This window comes from Pinus tabuliformis, chromosome 7, assembly GCF_031772625.1.
Source record: "Pinus tabuliformis cultivar Carrire ecotype Pingquan chromosome 7, CPIR1, whole genome shotgun sequence".
Classification (NCBI taxonomy): Eukaryota; Viridiplantae; Streptophyta; class Pinopsida; order Pinales; family Pinaceae; genus Pinus; species Pinus tabuliformis.
Genome location: NC_142293.1, coordinates 23455179 through 23476776, shown reverse-complemented (window position 1 = coordinate 23476776; position 21598 = coordinate 23455179). Strand labels below are relative to the sequence as shown.

At 38.8% G+C, this 21598-nt stretch overlaps 1 protein-coding gene across 1 annotated transcript in view; it reads left to right on the top strand.

Annotated features, from left to right (window-relative positions):
* LOC149244934 (disease resistance protein RML1A-like) overlaps positions 1-2855 on the top strand; it is a 33538-nt gene extending 30683 nt beyond the window's left edge. The window contains exons 3-5 of the mRNA XM_089457624.1: positions 40-318; positions 469-1797; positions 2168-2855. Of these exons, the coding sequence (XP_089313750.1) occupies positions 40-318; positions 469-1797; positions 2168-2665 (2106 nt within the window). The 3' untranslated portion in view covers positions 2666-2855. The remainder of the gene's footprint in view (positions 1-39; positions 319-468; positions 1798-2167) is intronic.
* Positions 2856-21598: the final 18743 nt, after the last annotated feature.

Genomic DNA, 21598 nt, shown 5'->3' with positions numbered 1-21598 from the left:
TCACACAAATGAAATTGAATGAATTGTGGTAATGTTCAGGGAACACAAAAAGTAAGATGTCTTACGTACCTTCAGCAAGAAGTTACTTTGCAAACCAATAATTTGCAAAAAATGAGCAATTTGCAATTGCTTTGGCTGGATGGGGCTTCCATTGAGGGGGACTTCGCTCAAATGCCTCCAGAAATGAAATGGTTGAGATGGGAAAACTGCCCACTGAAATGCCTTCCATGTGAATGGAATATGAAGCATCTAGCTGTGCTGGATTTGAGCTTCAGCAAAGACATTGAGGTAGTCTGGGCACCATTTTCTGATGAAGAGGTAATTAGCAAAATAAAATGTAAATACAGAGTAAAGCTTGAATTAGTTGTCTGTAATTTCTGATTCAAATATTTATAAAAGATTTCATATTACCAAAAATAAATAAAGCAAAATACTTACCAAATGAGCGGACGGACAATGCTTTTGCAGGGGCCCAAAAATCTGAAAGTACTTAAGCTGAATTACTGCAAAAATCTTCGAGTTCTTCCAGATTTAAGAAATCATGCATCACTTATTAGGCTGGAGCTCTGTGGTTGCACGGAGTTGAAGGAATTGCCAAAATCTGTTGGATTTTTAAGAAAGCTTAAGCACTTAGATTTGTCAAATTGCTACAACTTAACCCATCTCCCAGACACCATAACTAACCTGAGTTCCCTGGAGGTATTCTTCTTATCCAACTGTCATAACATCAGGAGGTTGCCAGATTCATTTGGAGATCTCAAAGTTCTGAAAAAGATCAGATTGAATGGAATGCCCTTAAAGGAGCTGCCTCAAACCTTTAGATGGCTGTCCTGCTTGGAGAAGCTGACTCTTCATGGCTGCCGTGAATTAAGAAGTTTACCTCTGTCAATTGGTGAACTGAATTGCTTGCGTTATTTGGACATACATGGTTGTTCTAGTTTAAGGGCATTGCCTGATTCAATTTATGAACTCAAAAATCTGCGCCATTTGGATATAACCGATTGCCAAAGGATTGACCTAAGGGAACAATTAGGCAACCTTGTTGGCATGGAAAGATTGATTCTAAGCAACTGTCCTACAATTAGGAGCTTGTCTACATCAATTGGCCGACTCAATTGTTTAAGGCATCTGAATATGAGCAACTGTGATTCCTTATTTCGGCTCCCAGATGAAATAGGAAATCTAGTTTGTTTAGAAGATTTGTTGCTGAATAATTGCTACAATTTGTGTGAACTTCCTCAGAGCATTGGAAATCTTTCAAAGCTAAAACATCTAGAAATGGAAGAAAACTACAGTTTATCATCACTTCCACCCAGTTTTTCTAGACTTTCTTCATTAAAACATCTAAAATCAGGTGGGTGTGGTCTTCCACAAAATATTGGAAATTTTTCATCATTAGAAGTTCTATATCTGAAATCTTACAAAATTTCCTTCTTGCCTGGAAGTTTTAGCAGGCTTCCTCGATTAAATAAGCTTTACCTTCGCCACTGCACAGAACTTATAGAATTACCAGCTCTTCCAAAAAACCTGCTTCAGCTGTGTATCCAAGACTGTTTGGGACTAAGGAAAATCTCAAGTTTGTCACATATGAAGAAATTGAAGCTGTTGAGAATACATAACTGCAGAGAACTTGTTGTGTTACCTGACCTTGCATCATTGCAAGCCTTGCAAGACCTTTCAATATCAAAATGCAGGAATGTTAAACGTATTGCAGGTGTGGAAGGGCTGAAATCACTGAGAAAGTTGCAAGTGGCAGGTTGCAGTACCTCTGTATTGATACCTCTCCAATTAATCAAGGTAATGCCCCTAATTATCCTCTTGGGGTTAATATTTATTTATTATTTGGCATCACTCAGTGGTGTAATGACAATGTTTGGACATTTCTGTATTAATTAGATAAAGAAGAAAAGATCCAACTAACAATAATTTAATAAGAGCTATCCTAGTTTCGGATACCACTCTTAAATAAAAACACGGTGCAAACATAAAACTTCTTGTATATCTAATTGTCAAGGGGTAAAAAAAAATTACTTTGTTTTCAAATTTTCCCTGAAATCATTTTTTTCTGTACATTTAAATGAGCAGTAGCAACTATTGTAACTTAGCTTTTCTCAAATTTCTACGAAACAGTAACACTGATCATTATGCACTGCAATTTGAACTACAGGAAACAATTTGTCTAGAGTTATTCAGCTTTTGTGCAAATAGGGTTCCAGAGAGCTTACAACATAAAATGCAAGCCAGTGGAGATGATTTGTTGAATGTTAAATTGGAGATCAATGAGCTATGTACAGGAGTTATATTGTGCTTTATGATAAGGTTTAACAATTGCATAACCTCCGTGAATATAGAAACGAGCATTCTGAGAGATGGCAAAGAGATTTTCAACACCAAGCTTCCCAACCACTCTAAAGATGTTGTGGGAGATCGTGTTATTGTGCATATATTAAGGAAAAATCATCCTCTGGTAATGATGTTGCAGAGTGGAGACGTGGTTCATGCCAAAGCAGAAGGAGACGAGGAACGGAAACTTATCAGAAGTGGTGGGCTGCAGCTGTTCTATAAAGGAGAAGATGGCAGAACAGAAGATTTAATATTGAGGAGACTGGGGATAGAAATAACTTTGCTGATGGAAACCTATAATGAAGATGAAGATGACAATTGAGAAATGTAAATATTGTTTCTCATGCGAATAATTTCGCAACTTTAACTTCTCCTTTTATAGGGTTGTTCATATTTGCTTTACTTTAGGAATCTAAAGTTAAAAGGTACGTTTTTATTTGTGACATTTTCTCATAATTACCATCAAAAGTTCAAGTAAGATCCATTGTGCATGATTCATTTACCTTTTTTTTAATTACATCAAGAGGGACAATGCTATTATGTGTACTCATCATGTCAATGTTAATATTCTTAATGGTTTTATGGGAGAGAAATAATAACACATTTATGTGAAACCAGAATTTATAATTTTGGTGAGAAGCATTAATATATATACAATATCCATTTTGATATGAAATTGATTAAATATTAAGAGAGATTAAAAAAAGTTTAAGATGTAAATTTTAAAGTTTTTTTATTATTTTAATATTATTAATAAATATTGCTTACGGAGTCTTGGATAGATGGTGATCGGGTGCTTTGTTAAGACATTCTTTGATGTGAAGTCATTGGTTCAATTCGCCGCCCCGATTGGGGTGATATATTGGACATGATGAAGATGTAGTCTTGCCAAACTTACAAAAAAAAATATTATTAATAAACATTAAGGTTTGGTAATGATTTATGGTGGTAGTTTAAATATTATAATATAGATAATATGTTAATTATTATTATTATTATTTTTTTATGTGGTGATAATTAGAGATAAAAAAAAGTCATTTTTTCATTTTATTTTATTATACTAATTCTCACAAAAATCTCCCCTCACTTGGGTTATAGGGCACCTTGCTTCTTAATGGAAGGAGTTTTAGACCTATGTCATGCAGCAAATGCATCAATCTTCACAACCATACCAAGACCAAGTGGGTCAACATGGGACAAATACAAATCAAACTTTAAGGTTATGAAGTTTTATTATGACAAAGGTGATGTTGATGTTGCTAGAATTTCCTTGTATACCATTGCCCAATTCTAGAGTAGAGATTAAGTGAGGCATTGATGCAAGATCTTCTTACTTTTTATGACAATTCTCTTACATTATATCGCAATGGTTATCTAAAGAAAAAGAAATTGCAAATGTCAAAGACAAAGGTAAAGGTTAAGAGAATTATGGAGAAAGAGAGCATGGGTTTTAAGGTTAATAGCTCGAGGTAGTTGGGGTTGTGAAAATTCACAAGGCACACGAGATTTACTTGAGTACGTTATTGAAGAACACAATGTGGAAATAGAGAGGTTGAAGAGAAGAGATAATCAATTGGAAAATATCGAGAGTCTAGAACACTTATTTCCTTAACCCCTATGTATCCAAGTCATTGGTGATGACCAAGCTACAAAATAACTAATTACAGGTGTATGAAAACCATTGTAGGTAATTCAGATGATAGGACAAACTTGTTGATGTATGTTTGTGTTATTGTTGAGAGAGCCCTCTTGTTGGCATAAATGATATATATTTTGAAAAAAACACTAGCTATGTGAGGCTAATGAGGAATTGCTCGAGGTTGCAATTAAAGTTGAGACAATCATTAGTCGCAAGAGGATTTCATAAATAATTTTGTCAATCAACTCGTCTCAATTATTAATCTAGGCCAAGACTAATACCCTACAAATATATTTAGGGAAAGGTATTTGTTGAAATATCTCAATGGAATCTAACAACTATATATCAAATCCCAACAATAAAAGAATGATTTTTTTGAAGTATAATATGCCTCCATATTCTGTAAGTGACAAAAAAATTCATTCCCTTCTCCATTTTTTCATCAAACCCATTCTTTCTTTCATTCTCTATTTGGTTTTGGAGTTTGGGATCATTGTGGTCCAATTGCTCTTTCATGTCTTTCTTTATATTATTTCTATAATCATTTATTTAATGTCATGGGGGATTACATTGTACTACTAGCGATTTGAAGTACTACAACAATAAGTGTTATTGAATCTCAAGGGATCATGCTTAAATCATCAACTTGGGAAATCATAAACTTATGAAGTGCTATGCAAAATTTATGCAATCCTATAGTGTAGAAAGACGTTATGGAATAGGTCTTGTATCATCTTCTTTTTAAGGAATTAAAATTACATTACTTGTGTGCATTCTATCTAAAGTTGAGTTATAGCGTTTTGTAGCAGAAGCCTTCTAGGCATCAAATGTCTTATGGTGTATTAGTTGGTGCTATTGAACTGTACATCTCTTTCAGAATTAAACAACTATGCTAATGTTAAATATGAAACATAAATTTTACAAGAAGATAAATCCAATACTTAAGTAAACCTGGTATATGGTGCACTAATTACAGGGATAATTCCCCTATTAACCATGGGTTCATGGTATGCTAGTGAAGGAATAATCATACTGACAAAATTATTCTAGCTATAGAATTGAAATTAACACCATGAAATACATATGCAATGCAAAACAAAACAAACATAATGTTTCATTCACCAATGACCTCTCCATGTAGGCCCTACCTAAAGAGGACCAGTGCATTTCTTCCTTGAAATTTTTAGAAGAAATAATCAATCTTTATTTCATTCATAACTTAAGGATTACAAGCTTTAAATTATAACTATCTAGTGTTAACTATAAACAAGATTTAAAATCTATGACTATCTACCCTCATTGAGCTATCAATGAGTACATTGTTGGAAACTAGAATAATATTGAGAGGGGGGTGAATCAATATTATGTAAATATTAAACAATTATCTAGCCAGTTAAAAACATTCAATAATACAATAGTGAATCAATCACATAAAGAATTAGACACATGATTTTTACTTGGAAACCCATATGGTCAAAAACCATAAATCTTCTTTTAATTTTAGTGTAAATGCAAGCACCAAATTCAATTTACATTGAATTATGTAGGCACTGTTGGAAAATCCATAGGTTGGCAGTGAAAACGATTTTCCCTTATTATGGCATTAACTTGTGACGTTTTCATTATTAGTGTTAGATTTTTTAATTATCTTTTCTTTTCATCAAGATTAATGCCTAACAACAAAAGAAGAGAACACAAGATATAGGCACGTTGTGAGGGAAAAACCCCCCTCAAGTGGAAAACCCAGTCACAAATTCTTCCTTCAGTAGATTCAAAGATGAGACGACCAAGACCCTTACATTCGAGAATACTTCCATCAATTCACCTTTCTTCCTTTCATTGTGTTACCATCGAATGCATCATCATTGTAATATCTCTGAGGTCATAGCAACGATTGTTGAGAAATGGCAACAAGAAATTCCAGTTTAATTTGTCTTTGAATTAAATTGTGAATTAAAATCGAATTCTATTCTCATAGCAACTTGTAAATAGTTAATTAAGTTTAATTAATTTAATTAGCTTAGGAATTTCGATTTGGAAGCCTTTATGTAGTCATGTATATGTTCTCCCTAAATTTTAGGGGTCGAATATGAGTTTAAATTGAGTTGGAAATTAGATCACTTAGTTTATTGAGTTAAGTTAAATTAGTTCTAAATTGTTTTTGGAACTAATAGAGAACTAACAGTGAGTTGGTGCACTAATGCATCCACTAGTGCTATTCCAGTTAACTAAAGATTCCCTGATGAGAAACTCATGCATGTCAGTTTAGAAAAAGACCCAATTGAGACTAGAGTGCAGGGACAATGTACTATGTGCAGTTTTGGAAGCATGAATTCCCTTTAAATACGGGCTATTCATCTTAGGAATTGCGCAAGAGATTAAGGGCTTGGAAAGCTACAGAATTGGATAAGTGTTGGCCAAGAGCTAGGTTGTGAGTTGAAAGAGTTGAGCATACTTGTGCAAAATTTTTCTAGTGAGAACAAGCTTTGTATCTTCACCCATATTTATGATATATGCAATAAAAATACCGGGGTTTTAAGCAGTGGCTTTCTTGTGTTATGTGCCATTGATTTATCTTCTTCTTGTTCGTATTGTTTTCATCGATCTATTTGTTTTCGCTGGTTGAAAGTAGAAGTATATTCTTGTCTTTTGCTTTAGTACATTGCATGAGCTTGTGAATCTACGATATTTTCTACATGGTATCAGAACTGAGAACAATATACTAGAGGAGATTTCGAAGTTTTGAGTTTTGGGTTACAGGTGAAATTCAAATTTGCAACACAGACTTTAGGATCGACAAATGGTGTTTTATGGTTTGCGGCTCGAGTATGCCTTGGAAGGAAGCTCACATTTTATAGCCTGAAGGGGAAGAATGGAGGTTGTTCTAGAGGATAATGGATTGAAGGGATTCGTTGATCAAGAAATTCCTCAGCCAACAACATCGAATGCACAAAATTTGGCATAATGGAAGAAGTGTGTGGCGAAGGCGAGGCCGATAATCCTTGAGGGAGTTCGAGACCACATTGTCTCGAGTCTCCATGGTAATGAAACTCTGTATTATATGTGGAAAACATTGACGAACTTGTATCAGAATAGTAGTGACCAAAGGAAATTGGCACTGAAGGACAAACTTCGAAAAATCAAAATGGTGAAAAACAAAACTATTCCAAAATACTTGACCAAGTTCACTCAATGTCGTGATGAACTTGGAAGTGTTGGAATCACGGTTTCCGAGGATGATATGGTGAGTCTTTATCTTCTAGGACTCAAAGAGTTGGCATAGTTATCAGGACTCTGTCAATGGTCGGGAGAAGTTGTTGGATTGGAAACGACTGTGGTCAGATTTGATGCAAGAGGAGATCAAGAGGAACACGAGGGGTGGCTCTTCATCAAATACTGATGATGAAGAGAATTGTGCCTTAGTGATTAAGGCGAAGAAGGGAAAAGGGAAAGCTTCCCATTCCAAATCATATTCTTATCATGGAGGTAAGAAGAAAGACACGGCGAAAGTTAAGTGCTTTTATTGTCATGAGTTGGGCCATTTTGCTACAAATTATCCACTCAAGAAGTCCTCAGGAGGAGCGATGGGTAATGATTTCGCCTTTCAATTCGAATTGGACTTTTCCTTGATTGCATGCATGGTGTCATCAATGATGGGAAGTGTATGGTACTTAGATAGTGGAGCTTCATTCCACATGACTGACGACAAAGATTTATTTAGTGACCTGGAGGAGAAGGATCTCCAGATGCTATCGAGATGGGTGACGACGGGAAGTATAGTGTTATTGGATTGGGCACGATTACTTTTCAAAGGGAGCATGGGGCTCCACTCACCTTGAAGAATGTTATGTAGTGCCCGACTTAAGAATAACTTCGACACATAGATGGGTCAAGTAAAGAAGATAGGGATTCATGTGAAGAATCTTTATAAGTTGGAGGCAGAGGAGTGTGCTGCTCTGAGCACAAAAGTAGAAAGGGTGCAGAGCTGAGACTTTGTTGAGTTGTGGCACAGGTGTGTTATCCTCCTATACCAATAGGGTTTCATTTTTCATGATTGACAGTAGGAGTGCAAAAAATGTTCATCTTTGATGATACAAAGGTTCCATTTTTGTGAAAGAAACAAACAGTTAAAACATGTAAAGAGGGTATGCCTTAAAAGAATAATCAAAAGGCAAGAAAATGAATTGGTTAGAAAAAATAATTGAAATGAACCCCAAAGAAAGACCAGGAAAGTGGCCAACCCAAATGCCACTGCTTTCCTGATGGATGGCTCAACAGTTCAAACTGGGCCATGCCATGTTTTAAATTGCCTGTTCTAGACTAGAGAATGAGTACCTGTTCAAACAGTTCAAGCTTGACAAATGAGTAGCTGGATAGAGAAAGGAAGGAGCCCATCAGCTTAATCTGGGCCCTTGGAAGATATAAGGGTAGATTTAGATAGGAGGGCAGCAAAAAGAAAAGAGCATATGAGGGTTTGCAAGTCTAAGTGCACCCTCCCTGAAGTAACAAAAAATGCTAGGTACTAAGCTGGGTAGGTAGCCAGAAGTTGCAGAAGCCTGATTCTATTCAGTTTTGGCCTTGATCAAGAAGGCACATATTAGCATTTGCAGAGGTATCTATGCAGCATTTTGATGACAAAGTATGGAAGCATGTCTAACTTCCCCTGTTTTCCCCAGAGACTCTCTTTCTAACATCCCCTTGAGGACTTTAGGACTTCTCTAAATAGTCCTTCTTGCATTTTTCCTTGGAGAAATTCATGACAAGTTTTGACCTTCTTCTCCGAAAAGAAGCCACATTTCTTGTGTAAAATCATTCCTCACTCTCATCCACTTCTAAATCTAAGTTTACTCCTTAAAACTTAGCTTGTTGTTCCTCTTTCACATCCCCAATTCACATTGACTTCTAACCCTATTATCTAACTCCCTAAGTCCTCCTCTTCCCCTACTATTATAGCATTTTATGAAAAAACCAAAAAATATGTAAATACCCCTCCCTTGGGCATTATAGCCATATATTTAAAATTCGGCAAACATTACAAAATCAAAGGCTTTCATGTCTTCAATTCATACTCTAATTGGGGATTAAATTAACATTTGGTTGGTTTAATAACCCTTATCCACCTTATAAACTGCAATGTCGTATTCTCCCCGCCCATCATGTGAATTTTTGAAGAAAACCCACTTTAAGCCGTTTTCCCAATGTTTATATTTCGGCGCGCCTCACCAAAAAGCAGAAAATATTAAAAAATACCCGTCGGGTCCCGCCGTATCATGCTGACATGTTCGCGGCCCGTCATCCGTCGGATCCGGGCCCTCCCATCCGACGGTCCACAACAATTTCGGACCACCCCCTCCGTCCGTCCTTTACCGCCCGAAATCTGTCAGAGGGTGACGTAGGGCCTGGGACGCGTGCCCATTTGTTACTGGAGCGGGCGGCCTCTGACCATTACCGGGCCCGTACCTTAAGCGGTCCGATAATACCGCCAACCACCCTTTGTTACCGCTCTCTCTTTCCGCGCCACGTCGTCGCTGCATCAGCGTTACGTCACCCTCCCCTCCGCCATTTCTCCGACCTGTCCGCCACGTAGCTCGTCCATGTCAACCCAATCACCAGTTGACACGTCATTCCTCTGTACCTGACCGGACCAATGATGTCATGCTGACGTCATCCATAAAAAAGGCGCCAAATACCAATTTTCCTATATTATCGCGCAAAAATCATTTTTTCCCATTTTTTTCACCAAACACGCACTGTATTTCCTGCATGCCGTTTACGTCGCTTGTCCGCCAACTCCAAAGCTTGCTCCCTAGCTGCCGGCGCCGTGTGTTCAATCGACCTTCAACACCATCGGCCACACAGTCCCCAGGTATTTATCAATTCCCTCTGCATACCCGGGTCCTTCCAAGTTCACTGTATTAAACGAGAGAAAAGGGAAAAGTATAAGAACTGCTAAAAATTCCTAAGCAGGAAGAACCTCCATATCCCACTTTAAGCCTCAAATTCACCTATAGGGGCTCCCATTGTTCAAATTTACCAAGCTTCCACAGTTTCTTGCGCATTTGCGACTTAAAGCCATTACCAGACAAATTCCACTGTAAAAACAACACTCAGTCCCAACATTGGCTCTTTTGACCTCTCTCAGCAGCCTTTTAACTCTGTTTCACCCCAATTTACCTGTTTTCTCTCTGCAAATTGCCTTATCCATTGAAATTCACTGCTCTGTGTTACCTTTTTCAGAAAGTCAAGTTCAATACAACTCCAAATAACAGTTAACAATGGAGACCCCTGTAGCATTGAATATTGCACCTCTGAATGCCCCACATAAAGACCTAGAATGGTTGGCCCTTGCTGACAGAGATTATCAAATGAAAGAAACAGTTGAACTATGTAACAAATACCACATAGAAACCGTTTGTGAGCTAAAGAAAAAACACAGAGATGGTACTGACCTCTTGGGAATCTGGAAGTCCCACTTACCAATCTATTATCTCCCTCAGGTGAATGATTTCCCTGATTTGATTCACCAATGCTGCACAAGTTATGACCCCAACCAAAGGGCTGTTCTGAGTCCTTCAAGCTCTGTATTATTCCATATTACTCCTGAAGCCATCAACCAAATGCTACAGTTTCAATCCACAAGGCCACTGACTCCTCTTTCTATGCAACTTTTGCTGGAGCAAGGTGCCAAGCTGTCCAACTCACAAATTACAAGAATTGGCCAATTGTTCATGCTCCCAGATTACCAGCCCCGACAGCCTCCCCCTTATCTACATGTCTGGTTCAATGACATAGGGAGATTGCTAGTAGATATGATATCCTCCATCTTAGGATTCAAAACCAATGAGTTTGTGGATGAGACAACCTTGGTAATGCTATCCATGTTCACTCCAGGACAGCCCCCTGCTGTCCAGTATGACTATGCTACATTTATAGCCGACAAGATTCATGAACAGTTCATAAACATGGAGAGAGAGAGGGTATTCAAATACACCTCCTATATATATCATCTGCTATTGTACAATCAACCTGATAGCTTTCCTGTTTTCCTTAAGAAGTTAGATGCAAAGGGAAACAGAAGATCTGTAATGTTCTGGACATCAGTCTGTCACCATATTCATTACTCACCATACAACTACTGTGAGTTCATTGACCTGTTCATTCATCCAGCCTTGTCCCTGCTACAGAGTTCCCCTCCTCCTAGACTCACCGATGATATGCAGAGAATCCTCCAGCTTTCAAAGAACTATAGCATTGGAGATTGGTACTTCTACCAAGACCACACAGTGATCAGAATATATGGCTGTGAGCTAGCCCCATACAGACTGCCAAAGTACGTTCCCATGAGACTTTTTGCATTAGAATACTTCCGGTAGTTTGGCAATGCAGACATGATCCACTTCCATAGCAAAAATAAGAAAGCACAACTGAAAATTAAGCACCAGTTGGGTCCATTTATCTTTAACAAGAGGGAAGAAGCTTGGGAAGAGGCAGACAAAATCCTAAAAGGCCTCCTTCTCAAGACAAGCTTCTATTGGGCACCTTATGATCCTAACCATTTCATAAGCCTCAGAAGAATCAAGTATAGGCTTGCTACCTATGATCACTTTAGCATTCCAGAAATTGAAAAACATGCTAACCAACTAGAGTGGAGAGAAGGCACATTAGTGGGGGATTATTCTGAAGAAGAATTAGCAGAAAGAGCCATTAAGAATCTAGAAAAAGCAGTTGACTTGGAATATTTTGGACAGGTTTGGTCTTCAGCCCCTCAGCATCTTGGAGAAACTGCCTCATCGTCCACTATTCCCCAGCAGTCTGCCAAAGCAACTGATCAAGCAACAAACATGGCTAAAGGCAAAGCAGTACAACAAGAGGAGTCATCTCCTAATTTAGAACAACAAGAAGGCATGGCTAAGGCACCTGCCTCCAAAGAGCAGCAAACACAAGAGAAAATCCTCCAAGGCAGGAGGTAACAGTTGAGTCTACAGTTTTACAAACACCAGCTAATGAGGAAAGAATGAGGAAGAGAGATATGCAAGAGGATACTCCTCTTACCACTTCAACGGATCAGCAAGGTGAGAAGAGGCAAAGGCTAAATCCCTTCTCTGAAGAAGAAATGCCTGAGAGACCAAGCGATACTATGCTCCCTTCGAGCATTGAAACATCGGCCACCTCCTTGCAGCGAGAACAAGAGATGCCACATGGGGCAGAGGTAAGTTCTTCAAGGCAGCGATCCAAGGCGGACTCTAGCATCAAGAAGCAGTTCATAGACATCAAGAAAAGAAATGAGCCTCTCAAATACCAGATCTACAATCAACTCTTAAAGATGGCACCAACTAATCAGCAGAGGCTAATGTCTGCTTATGATATTCAAGAACAAAAAATGACTCTCAGTCATTTTAGGCCTACTATGCAACAACCTCAATTAGCTGCTGATTATATCAGAACCAATTTGGAAATTTTTGCCAAAGACATCCACCCCATGGACCAGATCGAGCTACACAGGCAAACAAGGGAGATGCTCTATTCCACACTGGCTGATAAAACCCTATTAGCACACCAATTTCAAAATTCTCTACACAATACTACTGCTCAGCTAGAATTAGAAAATGCATCATCTCAAGCCAAGGACAACAGAATCAAGTCCTTGGAAGAAATTATTATAGAGCTGGGACATGATCCAAAGGACCCTAGGGGTGTGCAGGCACGATTGAAGAAAAGAGATGAAGACATAGCAGCTCTGAGAAAGCATATCAAGCTACCAGCTACCCTTCACCCTCAGACTGGAGAGGTTGCAGAACAAAAGAAGGATCAGGATGTGGTTGCTTTACTCCTGAGTTTATATAAGAGATTGATGGAGACAGAGGGTGCATTAGAAGTAGCACCAAGAACAAAACAAGGTGAAGTACCAACTCAGCCAGCACGGACATCTGCATCCACTGAAGGTGTGCCACTTGCAACTACTGCAACAGGTCCTCCCACAGGACAAACATAAGAGGCAGGCCCTTCAGGCTCAGCACCACCTACAGAAGTGACAACACCAACAACAACATCAGAACAGGTGCCCAGCCTCAGCATGCAGAATATGATGAAGGAGCTTGAAGCACTAGAAGCACAGATGGCTGAACTGAATGAGACTAAAGAAAAATTGGCTGCTATTGAAGAGAAATATGATAAATCAAAGCGGAGCATAGCTGAAAGAACAAGAGAGGTAAGGGCTCTTGAAAAAAGAATAAAGGAACTAGAAAAGGAGCTTTCTCTTGATAAGGTTATAATTGAAGTTAAGAAAATCCTATGGGCCAACATTGGTCAATCCATTACAGACCAATGGCAGTATATTGAAACTATCCATGAGCATATGGATCTCATAGGCAGGGCCCAATCAGAAAATCAGAGAGCCAGGGCATCTCTAGGGAATATGCCTGAAATAGCCAACAGAATGATTAATGTCCTTAACAATCGCACTGGCCCCCAGCTGGCAGGAATGGGTATCACCAGTAGAACTGATACTATTTTACTAATAAAGAGGGTGCTTACCTTAAGAAATTATGTGCAGACATTGGACAGAAGGTGTCAAGAAATGCAGGCAGATGTGAATAAATTTATTGAAAAAATCACAGCATTGCATAACAGAGGTCTTCCCAGCTTGGTAACTAGTGCAGGAAGGTTACTATCACATGAGCACTATGCCAAAAGGGTCAATAGCTATGCCACAAACCAGATCACTGCATCAGCAAGTGCCCCAGAGGAAACAGGGCCTCCATCTGGGCAGAGTCTCTATGACAAGCTAGAAAATTTATTCTTTATTATGAATGAGATTAAACATCTTTTTGAAGTGCCTCCAAACTATTACAAATACACTGAGGCAGATGAGACCTTAGGTAAGATCTTGAGACACCAATTGCCTACGCAGGAGTGGTGGATGGGCATGATACAGACTTTGCTGTGAAGAAACAGGTTTATTTACCAGGTTTTTGTGTATCGATCACAAGTCAACATTTTCAAAATATTGATACAAGTTGCTCTGACTGGGAAAGGAGCGGAAAAGGCCAACTCAGCAATCGAATTTGGCGACCAAAGCAGGACCTGTAAATGTAGATGACGGGGCTAAGGCAGCCACACCATGACAAGGCAGTAAAAGGCAGATTTCTCAAAATCAATGCAAAGCACTCGACCGACCCCGGTTGCCTCCAAAAGTCAAAGGATTTCTGACAGAAGTGAACAACCATTGATTGTTCATTTAATGTAGCAATAACTATTGCATCTACTATTTTTGAGAGTTGGTAAAGAAAGTTATTAAGCAAATGACTCATCGTTAAGATATTTTTGTAAAACAGTTGTATATATATCCCCACACATAACTTGTTGGGGTTGTTGATTTCTCTTCTGAAGAGCTATACTGTAATTTCAGACTTTCAATACAAGAAGCTGATGGAATTTCTGAAGTTCTGCGTTGTTTGAAGTGTTGTGATGAGTTTGCTTGCTGCTGCAGGATTCCTGCGTTATTTCATGTTACAATAAGTTTTCTGAACCGTGTCATTATGTTCTCTTCTCTTACATAATCCGCCTATGCTGTATATTTCTTAGTCTTAGCATTAGAGAAAAAGAATAGTTCAGGATTTGTTCATTGAACACCCTAAACTCAATCTCTGCTGTTAATTATGTCTTCTTCAGAATTAGTTATGAATGTGGAATTCTTAATTGCTCACATTTACACTGAATCTTTCATAGTAAATACAGTTCAGGAATTCTGAGTTGCTCCTGAGTAATATTTTCATTTCTCCATATCACCAACATAGTGAAAGATTCTTAGTTGCCTCTCACTGGCTGGTAACAGTCCATATTCCCAAATTTGAAGATTGTTTCATGAGTGCCCATCTGGCCCTGAAATATCATCATTCTCACTAAATACCTCAAGCAACACATAATCACAGACTCCAATGCCCAATGGACTAAAACCAACTAAAATCGCATCTCAGTTGTTAGAAGATATCATTCAACCAAACTTTAAACAAAATCCAGTGCATCATAGTTAGCCTAAAACATTACAAAACAAAGCTAAATTCTAAAGAGAGAGCCCTCTCTGATTACAGGTAGGCTAGAACCTGTGATCCAAAGATTGGTTTGTGGTTACCTCGGCCGTATTCCCTTAGGAGTCAAAGGGAACAACCTGAGTGTTAACAAGGTGATTGGGCCACTTGCATCATGGGGCTTTGAAGATATTGTAGCAGATCCCTACCAGTCTTCCCAAAGGTATGCTTGAGCAAGTTGATACATGCATGGGGTGTACTTTGGGAAAATACACCAAGTCTTCCTTTCACGGCAGAGACAGTCTAGCAAAGGTTATTCTAGAGCGAGTCCATTCAAATGTGTGTGGATCATTCTTGACAACATCCATGACCAAACACAAGTATTATGTTATATTTGTTGATGACTATTCTCGTAAATGTTGGATATTTTTCATGCAGAAAAAGGATCAAACTTTCACAAATTTTTGTGAGTTTAAAGCATTGGTGGAGAAAGAGTCAGGCAAGAAGGTTAAAGCTCTATAGAGTGATAACGGTGGTGAGTATGTCTCAAACGAGTTTAAGAACTTCTATGCAGCGAAAGGGATTAAACGGGAGTTGACGACACCCATAACCCTCAACAAAATGGGGTGGCCGAGAGGAAGAACATAAGCATAGTAGGGGCAACGAGGGCGATGTTGCATGATCAGGGCCTACCACTACACTTGTGGGCTGAGGCATGCAACACAACGATTTATTTTCAGAACTGTAGCCCACATCATATAATTGAGATGAAGACACCAGAGGAGGCTTATTCCGGTAAGAGGCCAAATGTTGGTCACTTTAGGATTTTTGGGTCATCGATATATTGCCATGTGACAAAAGATGCATGGAAGAAGCTTGAGCCTACAACAAAGATGGGGATATTTGTGGGGTACACTGATACACCTCACAACTATCGGGTGTACTTGTTGACCAACAGGATGACAGTGGTTCATAGGGATGTTAGATTTGATGAGGAGAAGGCCATGTGAGTTTCCCTTGAGAGGGAGCTTGAGCTACATGTAGATGAGGAGATTTTAGATCCTAAGGTTGAGGAGCCTCAGATTGATGTGGAGCAGCCACATGTAAAGGATCTGGGAGTGGAGACATCCACTCAGGTAGAGTCTTCCAGAGAGGGAAGAAAGCACACCAGAGAGGCTGACATATTGTTGGATGATGCACAGGAGAATGTGGGAGCACCCACTTCTCAGCGCAGGCAGAGGAGGTCACCTGAGAGGTACATTGGATACATGGCTCTTATGGGAAAATGTGTTGTGACAGAGCCATCTTCCTTTAAGGAAGTAGTGCAACAACCGGTTTGGGTTGATGCCATGGTGGAGGAGTATGACTCCATAGTTCGTAACAATGTTTGGGATGTGGTCCCGAGACCAGAGGACAAGTCAGTGGTGAGATCCTGTTGGATTTACAAGGTAAAGAAAGTTGCAGATGGTAGTGTGGAGAAGCATAAGGCTAGATTTGTGGCCCGTGGATTTTCACAGTAGAGAGGATTGACTATGATGAGACCTTTGCTCTTGTTGCAAGGTACTCGTCGATAAGATCTATATCGGCACTATCAGCAAAGATGGGTTGGAAGATACATCAGATAGATGTAAAGACAACCTTCCTTAATGGCATGATTAAGGAAGATGTGTACATAGAGCAACCTGAAGGTTTTGAGACCTTTGACCATGAGTTGCATGTATGCCGACTCAAGAGAGCATTGTATGGGCTGAAGCAAGCACCCGGTGCTTGGTACACCATGATAGATAGCTACTTTACTGGGCTGGGCTTCACAAAGAGTGAAGCGGATGCGAACCTATACCACATAGTGGTGGAAGGTAAACTGTTGATCATTGTACTTTATGTTGACGATATCATATTGATAGGTGATGATCAGTGGATCAAGTCTTGCAAGGAGGATATTACAAGAGAGTTTGAGATGAAGGACATGGGGCTCATGCATTACTTTCTTGGCATGGAGGTGTTGAGCCTCAAACCTGCACCTTCCTATACACCCTCTCAGCCTTATTTTTCCACTTACTTCATCCACCAAGTTGTTAAATCATTGCATTATAGTCTAAAAAGAGCTTTTTACATGGTTTTCTGACTATGCTTATGACTGTTGTTTGGTTTAGAATTTTGTTCAGGCAGCTGCGGAAACTTGTCAGTTTCCGTAGCCAACACAGGTTTCCGCAGCCAACACAGGATTCCGCAGCTATTTTGTTAAAAGCTATGCTACAGGTGTCCTATGAAGAAATGAGCCACATGGGCAAGCTATAGGTGACGGGTACATGGAACGTGTCCCTTCAAATCAGCCAAATCATCCATAGAAGGTCACGGTCAACAAGGGTCAAAGGCAAAGCCAACCAAGGAATTTAGCAGTGGCACGTCTCTGTTTTGAGCACGTGAACATTTACGTGGCACAGTCCTCAGCCCACGAAGACACCGGCACACCTGGAGATCATCCCCGTAACCTGAATCCAACAGCTACCACTCCGAAGATTTAATAGACATGATGACAGTTACGCTAGATCTCGGCTGAGGAGATCTACGTGTCCTTGGCAACGCAGTTAATAGCATAGGATTCAGTTAGTTAGTTTCAGCACTTTTTCATTATAAATAATGCGTTGATGAACGCTGTGTAGAAGCTTTTGCGATGTAATTTTTGGAACTATTTTTATTAGCACCCCACTGTACTTTGTTTTATATATGTTGTTGTTGCTTTAATACATGAGAAGACTACTTTGCTGAGCTCGTTCTTGTGACTGTTTGTTGACTGGCTGAGGTGGCAGAGGGCCCCTGCGCACTAAAGCCATGTATAGTTGTCATTTGATTTCATTATGTTTCTGTCTTCATAATCATTAACTTGTATATAACATGCTGTTTAGATGTTTTTAAATTCACTGTTTACATGCTCACTTCCGTTTTTTATAGCTGTCAGCTGATCAACGCTTTTCTGCAGGTTTTCTTAGGCAGTCCGGACAAATTTTCATCTTTTTGATAACTATTGACATATGAGATCATCTTGTCCTTCCTGCTAACTTTCATTTTCTGAAGTTTAATTCCAGCAATGTTCTTTTTCAAGTTGTGATTTGCTTATTTATTTTTCTGTTACTTGGACATCAGACTACTCATCAGTTTATGGTTTCTTTCTATAGTCAAGTGACTCTATTAGTAAGAAATCAGAATATTACTTATTGTAGTGTGATTTAGTTATCATATTGCTTAAACTCATTCATGATTGCTTCCCATAAGGTAGATTGAGCTGAAGGGTAAAGGATCAGAAGAGTTGAAGTAGTATGATTAGTTTCCTTTCTGCAATTTAATTTCTTGCCATCTAGATATCATATTGCTTGACTTGTTTATGATTGCTTCCCACAAGGTAGATTGAGCTGAAGGGTAAAGGATCTGAAGAGTTGAAGTAGTGTGAATTAGTTGCTTTGTTTTTAGTTTGAGTTGCTTTAAGTTCAGTTTTTACTTTCTTTTTCATTCAGCAGCAAGGATACTGGGCCATTGTCATTAGTTCACTGTTTAATACATTTACTTCCTCTTAAGAATTGATTTCATTACAATTGTTTTAAAGCTTTCTTTTTGAGCACTTTTAAGTTTGGGAAAATCACTGTAGAAATCACCATCACCATCCATACTTAACTTTCATTTTCACCATCACACATTAGGGAAAGATAAATCCAAAAACAAACTAAAAAACTAAAAAGCGACAAAAGACTAAGGAAATGGTTATCTAGTACATATAGCACACTTCACTTCGTCAGTTTACGAACCCCGGTTTGACATTTTAAATAGCAATTTAGAACACACTAAATTGACCAAACAGGAGGTATGGCAGGGAGATGGGGAGTTGTTTGTGTCTCAGGGAAAGTATGCCAACGAGATACTCAGGAGATTCCGCATGGAGAGCAGCAAACCCATGGAGACTCCTCTAACAAGTAATTGGAGGAAGGAGGATGCTACTTCGAGATAAGTAGTGGAAGATATTGTTTACCGATAGCTTGTGGATTCACTCATGTACTTGGTGAACACACAACCGGATATGTGCTATGCAGTTAACCAACTTAGTCAAGCGATGGTTAGGCCTACCAAGTTGTATTTGAAGGTGGCAAAGCATGTGTTAAGATACCTCGGGGGCACTCCTCAATATGGATTATGGTACAAACAGACAGAGGAAGTGAAGCTTCAAGGCTTCACCAATGCAGATTGGGCAGGGAGTCCATCCGACAGGAAGAGCACATTAGGAGGGATCTTTAGTATTAGGTCAACGACAATTTCTTGGTACAATAGGAAATAGAGATTGGTTGCACTCAATTTGGCAGAGGCAGAGTACATCGCTGCAAGTCAAGCAGCATGCGAGGCCATCTGGATGAGGAAGATCCTGGTTGGTTTGTTTGGTTAGTAGATGGATCCAACTATGATTTAATGCGATAATCAGAGTTGTATCAAACTCTTTGAAAATACAATTTTTCATGATCGGTCCAAGCATATTGATATCCGATATCATCATCTTAGAGATTGTGTATTGATGTGGATTATGTTGTTAGAGTACATTTCCACGAAGGAGCAAGATGTTGACATTTTGACAAAGGCATTTTCAAGATGTAAATTCGAGTTTCACAGAGATAGGATCGCGGTAGCTAATAATCCATTTCTTATTGAGAGGGAGTGTTGAGAAATGACAACAAGAAATTCCAGTTTAATTTGTCCTTAAATTAAAATGTGAATTAAAATCGAATTCTATTCTCATAGCAACTTGTAAATAGTTAATTAAGTTTAATTAACTTAATTAGCTTATGAATTTCGAGTTGGAAGTCTTTCTGTAGTCATGTATATTTTCTCCCTAAATTTTAGGGGCCCAGTATGTGTTTAAATTGAGTTGGAAATTAGATCACCCAGGTTAGTGAGTTAAGTTCAGTTAAATTAGTTCTAAATTGTTTTTGGAACTAATAAAGGACTAATAGTCAATTGGTGCACTAATTCATCCACTAGTGCTACTCTAGTTAACAAAAGATTCCCTCATGAGAAACTCATGCATGTCAGTTTAGAGAAAGACCCAGTTGAGACTAGAGTGTAGGGACAATGTACTATCAATGGTATTATTTATTGGAGTGTAAATATCATGCATGCATCAGAGATTGATCATATTTTTGGATTGCGCAGTTTTGGAAGCATGATTTCCCTTTAAATACGAGATATTCATCCTAGGAATTACGCAAGAGATTAGGGGTTTGGAGAGCTACAGAATTGGCTAAGTTTTGGCCAAGAGATAGCTAGTGAGCTGAAAGCGTTGAGCTTACTTGTGCGGAATTGTTCTAGAAAGAACAAGCTTTGTATCTTCACTCATATTTTTGATATATGAAATAAAAATAGCGGGGTTTTGAGCAGTGGATTTCCCGAGATACATCTTGTGTTATGTGCCATTGATTTACCTTCTTCTGGTTCATATTGTTTTCATCGATCTATTGGCTTCCGCTGGTTGAAAGTAGAAGTATATTCTTGTCTTTTTCTTTAGTACATTGCATGAGCTTGTGAATCTATAGGATTTTCTACAATGATAGACTTTAATTTTGTGGTGGCACCGATCCCACCATATTGTAGTTACGCCAAGGCACCGAACTATGGTAGATTGGACAATCCACATTCCGTTAGTTGTGACAACAATGAGGGTATGTCTCGCTGAGACTTGAACTTCTCACTGTAATCAACACCGAAATTGTCTCTGAGATTTTAGTGAAACTCCCTTTGAGATATATTGAAACTTTCTCTCTATGATCACCAGAATTTCTCTGTGATTGAGAGCTCTGAAATTGGTGAAATGTGAAGATCCTAGGCGGGTATATATAGTGGTTTGTCCATCCTAAAATGATATGACATGTATTATGAAGAGATGAGTCCTTTAATTGAGCCGACATGAGTTATTTTGCTAATAATTCTTTTGAGGCCGACTTGAAGACTTTGATGAAGACTTTCTTGAGAACTTTGAAGAGGCCGAGTAGATTACTTTGCTGAAGGGGATGACTTGATGGAGGAGTCAAACAATAAATGACTTTGAAAAATAACCTAAAGCCTACAATGGAGGCTTGAACTAATACAAATGACCCGAGCATGAAACCCATGCTTTAATAAGTCAATTTGAATAATAATAGAATTCTTTTGACAAATATATTACATTTAGATTTCAAGTACAATTATGAAGACCAAACCTAGTTACATTTTCCAAAACTGTGTCTTAACTAGGGAGGTATTCATATTTACATATAACCAAAGAGGTACATGGAATATCTCAAACCACATCATCTATGAAGAAGTTTAGACACCGCAATGCCATGGACTAGATTCCTAACCAGGGAAACCTATCTGAGTGGGGCTAAGATGGACTCAAGATTTCAACCTCTCTAGGTACCATCAAGCTTACTTGCTAACCATCAACCCATAAATCTAGGTGTGTGTCAAAGCTCAATAACCAATGCCACCTTTCCAACTTTGGGACCTAGTTATCAACACAAAGTGATGGCCATATGTCCTCCTAGGAAATTCTTCACTCACGAAGCCTCAACAC